General features: G+C 38.2%; 1 protein-coding gene across 2 annotated transcripts in view; it reads left to right on the plus strand.

The window, feature by feature from the left end:
* Positions 1-3,816, plus strand: part of LOC122071892 (nuclear pore complex protein NUP50A-like) — a 4,161-nt gene extending 345 nt beyond the window's left edge. The window contains exons 2-3 of one of the 2 annotated variants that reach the window (XM_042636353.1): positions 2,140-3,333; positions 3,424-3,816. In XM_042636353.1, coding sequence (XP_042492287.1) covers positions 2,226-3,333; positions 3,424-3,515 — 1,200 coding nt within the window. In that variant the 5' untranslated portion in view covers positions 2,140-2,225 and the 3' untranslated portion in view covers positions 3,516-3,816. Of the gene's footprint in view, positions 1-2,139 lie in introns of both variants that reach the window. The other variant, XM_042636352.1, reaches the window with a different exon arrangement.
* The last annotated feature ends 6,183 nt before the right edge of the window (positions 3,817-9,999 follow it).

Raw genomic sequence — 9,999 nt, forward strand, 5'->3', positions numbered from 1 at the left:
TTTTATATTGAGTTTTGAGTTGTTTCATAGTTCATGATTCAGAACCCATGTAGTGTTTTTGATTTTTGATGTGAACTTCAGTGACCCAGTTCGAGGATCAGTCGCAGATCTGTGTTCTTAACCCTAATGATGTTGTGTCCATTTGTAGAGTTCACTGTTTTTGTTCTAATTTTCTTCTTATTCATTTAGAAGTATTGGGCTTATTACGTTGTAAAATGGAAGCCCACTTTGGGAGAACGCATTTAACGTTTATTGTTAGGGTGTGAAGAAACCATTTTGAGAAATAGCCATTATCAAAGAATTTACATTGACTTCCTTGGAATTTTTTTTAGTTAAATATGCTTGGTGTTGGAAATTTAGGATGCCCTCTTCTTTGTTTTTATTTATTTGATGGTTCTTGTTTTTCTTCTACTGATGGACTTCATTTTCAGCAGGATCGCTTCTCTCTCTCTCTCTCTCTCCCCCCCCCCCCCCCCCCCAAAAAAAAAAAAAGCCCCAACCCCAAAACTCCTCTCTTTCTTAATTACTTTCCTTTCCTGAAGCAAAATAAAGCTGCTTGTATTGCAGATTGATTTATATAGTTTGATCTTTTTAACTCTAAAAAAACTTTACAAGTCTCCTTTATAATCCATCTTTCATTAATTTGGAAAGCTTTTCATTTAGCTTATCTTATTGTTTTGTGTATGAATATCTAGATGTTTAATTCTTCTCAATGAAAACTTTTTTTTTTTTTTTTTGGGATGAATCTCAATGAAAACTATTACTGGTTTATCCTCCAGCTTCTGATTAATTTTCCATGTACTGCTTATACTTGCTTTCCTTTTGGACACAGATTTGGTTTTATGTATTATTGTTGCTTTCAGAAAGTTAGGAATTGGCATAGTTGCATAAATAGGAATTAGGAAGCATATGGGAATGCCATAACAGAGATCAATTAGAGCTTATGCCAAGGATGACTTTACCAACAATCTGACAATTGCCTACTCATGCTTGTGAAAAAGAGGAAGATCGCTAATTACAGGCAGTGTGTTCCACCTATTAGGTAGGTAGTATATCCTGGCTTATCACCTGAGGAGGGGAATTCGCTCTCTATCAAACACAGTCGAAGCTTAGTTAGTTTGGCCTCAGTCAGTGAAGAGCATCACTGGTTGCGCTGCGCTTAGGTGCGTTCGGTCTTCCGTTCATCCGGAGTGAATCGTTCATTCCTATGATTGGGAAGGTTGTTTTGCTACTGATGTGCTCGAAGCTCAAGCGCTAACGCCTCTGTATGTTACGTGTTAGTTTTTTCAATTAATTTAAATATTTTAATATTAAGTTATGTAAGGGAAGTTATTAGTTAATGGGAAGATGTAGGATATATCGTGGAGAGTGGATGACATGGTTGTGTAGTTATGATAAGTAGTGGATTGTAATAGGTATCTTACGTGTTAAGTGTTGGGGAAGTTAAAACATGTGTTGTAACAGCTACCTTTTAGGGGGCCTATTTATTAGTGAAGTAATACAAGATACGTAAGAAGATAATTACCTAAATTTTCTCTTAAAGAGAAGGACGTCCGGCTTTGCTACCTCCTAATTAGCCAAAACCCTATTTTCTCTCTTTTTCCTATTTTCTCTCACTCTCTCTCCTGTACCTATCGCTCTGTAATTTCTTTTTTATGCATATACATGTGGTTATTTTTTTTGGGTATTAAATACAAAATAAATCTTAAATTCCACTTTTTTTTTTTTTTTTGGAATGAAAATTGCCATCTGTACTCTTTTCTTTTGAGACTATAGCGGGTGGAACTTTTGTGGATATTCACTGCACACAGGTTTTTGTGGATATTCACTGCACACAGGTTTCGTCACCACTAAATGCACTAATGTATTACTGAATCCTTGAATTCCATTTAAATGAGTCTTTACATGTGCATCTTTATCAGTAGTCCTTGGTTTCAAGGGGCCAGTTTATTAAAAGCTGGAAATTGTCCTCCCATTACCTTATTGTTTTATGTACATGTGATTGAATGTTTAAATATCTGTAAGTTGTCACCTGACCTTTTTTCTGTTGCAAGGAAGAAAAGCTTATTACTTGTCCAAATTTTCATTTACGACCTCATGCTCCTTAAATTTGGTTGTTAATAATAATTTTTCTTCCAGGTGCTCCGATTTTTTTTTTTTTTTTTTTTTTTTTGATCTATTGGTAAAGGGGCTTCTCCTGATTTGGTTTTACTATTGAATTCTTAATGGGGGATTCAGAAAATGCGGCTCCTCCTTCAAAAAAGAGGGTTGCTGGGAGAGAACTGTCTCGGGATAATCCTGGTCTTGATGATGAGGAGTCTACCAAGCAAGAGACAGAGACATTCAAGAGGGCCAGTGATGAAGTATTGGCAACCAGAAAAATGGTTAAGGTTTGCCGTCATCAAACTCCAGCAGTTGCCTCTTCCAATCCTTTTACTGGGATCCGCTTATTAGCTCCTGCTGATTCCAGTGCAAAACCAGATGAAGCAATCCCTGAAGCACATGTTGGTGAGCCAAATTTTTCAGAAGCTGTAGACAAAAGAAGTGATGTGGGTACAGAAACTGAAAAGGGGCCTGAAATAACTGAACTGAAAAAAGAAGATGAGAATGATAAGCTGTCAGAAAACAAGACTGATGAACCAAAGGCAGAATCTGATGCTGATAAGGGCAGAAGTGACCCAGTTGATGAGGAACATAAACCTGAGAGTGGTGAGAAAAAGAAAGGTGTTGATGATGAAGAAACAAAGAAGGATTCTAAGGAAGACATTGGTCAAGCAAATACAGCCCATGCTTCAGCGGCTGCTTCTCTAAGTTCATTTCAACAACTGTCAAGCAGCCAGAATGCCTTCACCGGTATTGTTGGTACTGGATTTTCCAATTCGTCATTCTCCTTTGGCTCAATTCCAAAAGATGGTCCAGCAGTTGGTTTTGGTTCTGGTTCTGGTTCTGGGTCTCTGTTTGGCCTTACAAATGACAAGCCATCTTCTTATCCTTCCTTCAGTTTTGGTGGTTCTAACAATGGGAGCCCTTCTGTCTTTAGCACTGCAGGGGCGTCCAGTGTTACTAAGAGTGAGGGAATTGGTCCCTCCTTGCCGGAAGTGCCTGTTGAGACAGGGGAAGAGAATGAAAAGGCTGTTTTCACTGCTGATTCTGTGTTGTTCGAGTATCTTGATGGAGGGTGGAAGGAACGAGGAAAAGGAGAAGTCAAAGTGAATGTTTCGACAACTGGAACTGAAAAGGCGAGACTTATTATGAGAGCTAGGGGAAACTTGCGGTTGATCTTGAATGCAAGTCTTTACCCAGACATGAAACTGACAAATATGGACAAGAGAGGTATCACTTTTGCTTGCATAAATAGCACAGGAGAAGGTAAGGAAGGACTATCTACATTTGCATTGAAGTTCAAGGATGGTTTCATTGCAGAAGAGTTCCGTGGTGCAGTTATGGTGCACAAAGAGAAGAAGACTACAGTCCTGAAGACACCAGAGAATTCTCCTAAGGCTTCAGATGAGTAAATGTTGCGATGCTAGGAGACACCGAGTTTTTGTGGAAAAGCGCATCTTGGGTAATAGCTGCTCAAAACCGCTTTCTTTTTGTTTACATTTTAGCAATTTATCAAGTCTAATGTAACCGGCATTTTAGGTTCATATCTAAATTAGTCGTTCTTTATCTTCAATTTAGTCTTGGTCAGAATATGCCTTCTTTTCTGGTTAAAGATTGTAGTTTAAATGCATAATTTGCTCCAAAGATGTTGACTACTTCATTGAGGGGCTTGAGATGATTGTATAGAAGAGATGCCATTTCTTTTCTTTGTCAGTCTTATGCTTACTTCCAACATGTTTCCGGTTACATTTTGGCAGATTATGTTTTTACATAAACATGTTACAAGTCTTGAGCATTTCTGTAATTTCAGCACCCTTTCTTTCTAATCTTCGTAATTCTCTCAAATTTTGTATGGATTTATCCTTGTGACAAGACAGTCACTGGGTAGGGAGTCATGCCTATTGAGTGAGTTATTTATTAATGAACCTAAACATTGAATGGGCCAGAATTAATGGCCCCATGAAACCACGTACAGGAAAAAATGGTCCACATCAAGGATATCAAGGAACACCACTTATTTTAAAAGTTCCAATCCCCTGAAATGCAGAATGTAGCTTTATATATTGCATTATTAATTACCTCAAACTGGTTGCTTGTTTTGGGGGACGGGATCTCTCCTTTCTAACTCCTAGCTAATGCAATTAATTGATCAGTGGACTGTTCAACCATGATATCAGAACTTCACCCTTAGAAATTCTAATATTAAAAGGGAGTTCAAATTTGATACTGAATGAGGGCCTGAGCCTAACTTTTCCGTTGCTGGTGTGTATTCTCTTTGTTTTTTGTTGTTTCTGGTCAGAGCAAATTTGGATCTTAGAGTTTCTATTTTTTAGGTCCTTCTTGCTCTTGTGCCACACTAATGGGTCATTAGTGGTGAGAAGGGAGCCTTGATGAAGTTGCTTAGGATGTTGGCAGTCCTAACTCAGAGGAGGACACTTTGTGGCTTTAGAGATGGATGCATTGAATGTGTTGAAAGCTAAGATAGGTGTTGTTGATCCATTAGGCATCGAACATGAAGAGAGTTAATTATGTGAATCCATTCATATATATGATAGATCTTCTTTTGGGTTATGTATGGAGGATATCGTCATGGTAAATGATCCAGTGTACAGCCTACTGTATATCATTTTGTAAACAGATGTTTTCCCCATTTCTTTTATACCATTAACAACAAGGGAGGGTTTACCCAAAAATACAGGAGGAGGAACTTGGTGCTATTGCCTACCTGGAATTGTTTCAGATGGCTTTCCATCTAAGCTGCTGGTGGATCATGAAGATAGAATTCCATATGTAAATTTTCATTGTTGGACCTGATATCGAACATCACTCCGTGCATTTCCGGGAATTGTCATACTTCTTTTTACAGTGGTGATAGAGCACTGTGTTGAAGTGCACTATTCATCTGTTATCATAATTGATACAAGGGAAACTATTGAGAATCAATGACCATCACCTGCTCTAAGTATATCACAGATTCAAAATTCTTACATTCTTACAAACAGCAATTCCTGCATGCCCCCTCATACTTGTGCAACCAACCGCTTGGGTTTTTTTGCTAGATTGGAGTTGTGTAAAGTGTTCTTCAAGAGCTTGATCTGCTAGTGAGACAAAGTCTTATTCTTCTACTCCTTCCATTTTAATTTGAATTGAAGTTTTGGCTTTATATTAAAGTAAGAAGAGGTTATGGTTCCATTTTGGCATTGGTTCCTTCGTTTTGTTTGGCATTGTAGTTGTGCAGAGAGAGTTTAAAAGCAGTATGATGAAGGATGCACGAATGGCTTGCAAAGCCTTTATTTCAGATAATTTATATTTATGTTAAGAACTAGTTTATATCCTGATTACATTGATTGTATGTCCGATTCTTACCACACATAGACAACCCGTTCTACGACGCAATCAATAGTTGCTGGACACGTGACATTATCGGACTGCTTCATGAACTTGGCTATAAAATGGAAACTGGACATTGCTTGACTAGGGATGTAGGAAAAAAACTGCTGAAAACCAGATGTGCTTCATTGGAATTCCATGGTTTCGATGGTCAGAAGCTTCTTCCTTGAAACAAGAATGGTGATTGAGTGGCATCTACTGTTGACATTCACTTCTTGGTGCCAACTATAGCTGACTTATTTCAGGAAAATTTGACATTAAAAATGAAACTATGAACTGGTAAGTAGTTATGCAATGTTAATAGATGTCATTCCCTCCTGTATGGAAAATCTCTGTGGAGCAGCTGGAGCCCTCTATCTCCTGTTCATCTATCTTGAAAATTTTCTTCTGATAGTTTTTTTATGAAATGGCCGCATTGGAAAATTCTCATTGATTGTCTTCTTGGATGATGAGCAGTGCTCTATAATTTGCTTGGCTGCAAAATTTCCAGAATGAACTATGTTTTGATTGATGCTGATGTTTTGAAGGTATTATGAGTTGGTTGTCTATAGGGTAGCTGTTCCAACATTGAGTGAAGAAAATTTGATCTGTCAAAGCAACATACACCTCCTAATTGGTGATGCCTCTGGCAGCCAAATATTTACTTACATAAGCTCAACCGGTGTAGTCCCAAGTTAGCTAGGCCTCAACTGTTTCATTGGCCTCTCCAGGAACACCTATTGATGGGATATACCCATCAAGAGAGTGCTATCAAGGAAGAATATTTTATTAAAGTTCTTTCTTCAGGGGGTTGGAGCTGCCATGTGGCTGGCCACGAATGCCTTGACAGCTCTAACATTACAGTTCAAGTTATACACTGGGTCAGAGTAATTGGACATGTCTAAATCATCATACATCATCCAATCTTTCTTTACTACTTGTAAATATATTGTTTAAAAAATATTTGAAATGTACATTGAATTTTTATTTTTTTCATTGATAGCCAAAGGAATCTACTAGATGAATATAGATTCTCACGAAGAAAAAAAAAATATATTCTCCAATCTCCATTGAAAAAAAACCAAGGATATTTAATTAATATATATTTTGGAGATATATTAGTGTTGAATAGGGTTTGTTGTGACCCTAGTTTACTTTCGTAAATTTTTTATAACCCCAGTCTTCTTCTGTCTTCCGTGGATGTAAAAGAAATTCTCTGCGATAAGTAGTGAGGTGCAGTGAGCATCCAATGACTAGAGATGCATGCTTGAGTCATCCCAGCCATTAAATGCCTATTGTACCTCGCTCACCATAAAGGATCCATTCTCCCCATGGGCCATTATGTCTTTTAACTACTGATGGAGCATGGAAAGATTTGATCAGAAGGGGCAGTCGTGGGGCCATCATTAAGTCTATTGTGGGCATTTTTGTTGTTGCCAGTTGCAAGATTGGTTTAACTTCTCGGCTGCAGCTGTGAGGGATTGAGTTTTTGTTGTTAGGTTTCTAGGACTTTCGTCAATTGTCATCTATAGTGACTATAAATCTTGATTCTTGCATGTAGAGAGGTTTTCTTCTTCATTACATTGGGCTGCTTTATCTGTAATTGAAGACAATTTGGATTTAGTAGCCTCTTTTAGTTTTATAGATTTTAGATTGTTTTCTCGTTCTTCAAATAACGAGTGTACTCTCTTATTTGGTTTGTCTCATTCTTAGTGGGTCATACACCCGGACTCAAATCCTCTCCGTCTGACACTGAATGATAGTGAGGATTCAATGGTTGAGAGGGTGCTGGTATGCATCCTAACCGTCGGATGCTCACTACCACTCAGAGTCTCCCCACAAAGGATTTTTGTGTCATACACCCCTTATCTTTAGGGGCATCATCTTCTCTGATTTCACCTGATAAATCCTAGTTTTGGATATAAAATTAATAATAATAATTAACACCATTAGAAAAATACCCATCAAGGCTATCAAGTAAGAACCTCTGCTTTTAAAGTTCTAAGCACGTAAAATAGTTATAGCCAGAATATACTGGATTGTGAAAAAGGGGTATTTATAGAAACAAATGGGACAGATGCTAGCACATTATGTGTACATTCAGATGATCGCAAGTGCGGAAGATCTGAACTTAGGAGTGTAGGAACCATTTTCCCTTAAAAAGTTATCAAATAGTCACAATATTTAAATGAAAAGCCATTGGATATTGCAACTTTTCTGCCATTAATAATGCTTTATTGGAGCTTGAGACTAAAGCAAACGACATTTAATCATCCTTCATGATTTAAAGGTCATCTCCAATCCTTACTCAATTGCCTAGATTTTAAGTACCACGAGATATCCAGAGTTGCCAGTTCAATGGAGAATAGGATCTGAGAGAGAGAGAGAGAGAGAGAGAGAGAGAGAGAGAGAGAGAGAAAAGCAAATATTTTTCAAAAAATTACTTCCGATATCAGACAAAGGAAACGTATGACAAATTAATCATTACAATGCACAATCCTTGAATATACTCTAATGGATACATTGATACATTTATTGAAGAAGAGAAAAGAAAAATGTTAGATTTGGCTTGCAAAATTTAAGAAATTAAAGAATATTTGGGTTGTGACTTGCATTCGTTATGCAAGGAAGCATCCTTTCAGCTAATTTTTTAGTAATCCATCAGATCAGAATCATTAAATCTAGACCACTGAATATGAGCCTAAGTGTTAAATCATACAATATACTTTCATCTAAACTTACACTATGCCATGTAGATTTTTTTTTTAGGCCATGTATAAATTCACATGCAAAACTAATAAAACTACCATTTAATGTTGATATACCAAAACTAATATGTATACCATAATAGGAACACGCAATTCAACACAAGGAGAAATCCAAGTATGAGAAATCCAAATCTGAATCATACGTATTTGGGCAAATTGTTTTGAAAGGCAATTGAATTTGTTGTTGAAAAGCTAAATTGTTTTTAAGAACATATCAAAATTGTAGCCAAAAGGGAGGTTGTTGTCCAAGGGGAAAAGTATGCCATAGAAGTTGATCTTCTTCTCATGAGTAACCTAGGTAAACGTTGCGAGAAAAGAAATCAAAACTTAAGCTAAAGATGGAGATTGTTGCAAAAACGGAAAATTTTCACCGAATAAACCCAAGGTTTTGATCTTCTAAAGTGGATTTCTCTCTCTCTCTCTCTCTCCTACAAAGTACCGCCCCAAACTCTTTTCTCCCTATCCCTGTAAGTGCCAAATCTATTTCTCTCCCCTCTCCCCTCCCCTCTCTCTATGTCGTACTCTACACCAATACTATGTACAATGCCTTGTCTTCCATCGCAGTTTAATCCAGAGATTATTGGTGCAAGCACCTCGACAGGCAAGAGGGCAATTCAGCTTGCTAATAACTGGGTCGTAGGGGTTGCAAGGGGGGGCAAGAGGCCCTCTACATAGCAGGGGTGTAGGGGGCACAGCCACGCTCGAATTTTTTATTTGAGAGTAATTTTGTACTTTCCGGATTAGGATTCTTTCACTCTATATTTGTAGCGATGTTTTCTTTCTTTGTAATTTAAGTACTACTGAGAGATGTGAGGACTAACGTTGTAACCCTATTCTCCATTGATAGTGAAGCAGAATCTCATCTCACCAGGTCGTAGGCAATCTTGCCAAACCTTGTAAACCTATGTACATTACTTGTTATTGTTTTTCCATTATCTCCTGCATTGTTTTAGGTTTGCGTTTCTACAAACACCTTACTTTTTCCCCTCATCTCTTTCTTTCTCCGTAAATACACACCAATCAATCTCCAATTCTAGAGCAGCTACTGAAGCACTACCTCCCTACTCTGTTTATCACCACACCCAGCTCTTCCACACTACCATGGCAGTACCCCTTCTCTCTCACCCCCACGAGCACACAAAGAGGAAAGATAGGAGAGTAACCCAATTCACTACCCCTTTTGCACGTCTACAAAAAAGGGTGCACCTGGTGCACAAGGCTACGCATGTGCAAGGTTAGCGGCGAGAATTACACAATTTTACCTCGAGAATGTTGAGAGGCTGTTTCAACCACTTGACCATCAGGTCGCAACATTCCTACCTTAACCCCACCGCTTGACCATCATGTCGCAACATTCCTACCTTAACCCCTATGCTGGTATTCTTGACCAGGAAATGCATCCATTGCAGCAAGGAATGGAGAGTCTCCTCCCTCTTCTTTCTGCATTGACGACAATAGCTTCCCACCTCCATGATATGGATGCATCCGCGTTGTTAATGAGAGAGAGTCGTCGTTTGGGACTGGGTCTCCAACCGCACTGCCTCTTCTTCACCTTTCGGAAGGTCATAAGGTGAACACATGGCAATGCTAATTGGGTCCCAGGAAGAGGAATCCATCAACCACTTGTTTCCCAATTAATCGGGTCCTAACCTATTTTTTGCTCCTCAACGTTCTTTTCTCTAACCGTTTTTCAAACACTTTTCACAAAACCGTTTTCAACTTCCTTCATCTTCCTCTTTTAACTTCTTCAATCTGAAGA

Source organism: Macadamia integrifolia, chromosome 2 (genome assembly GCF_013358625.1).
Source record: "Macadamia integrifolia cultivar HAES 741 chromosome 2, SCU_Mint_v3, whole genome shotgun sequence".
Lineage (NCBI taxonomy): Eukaryota > Viridiplantae > Streptophyta > Magnoliopsida > Proteales > Proteaceae > Macadamia > Macadamia integrifolia.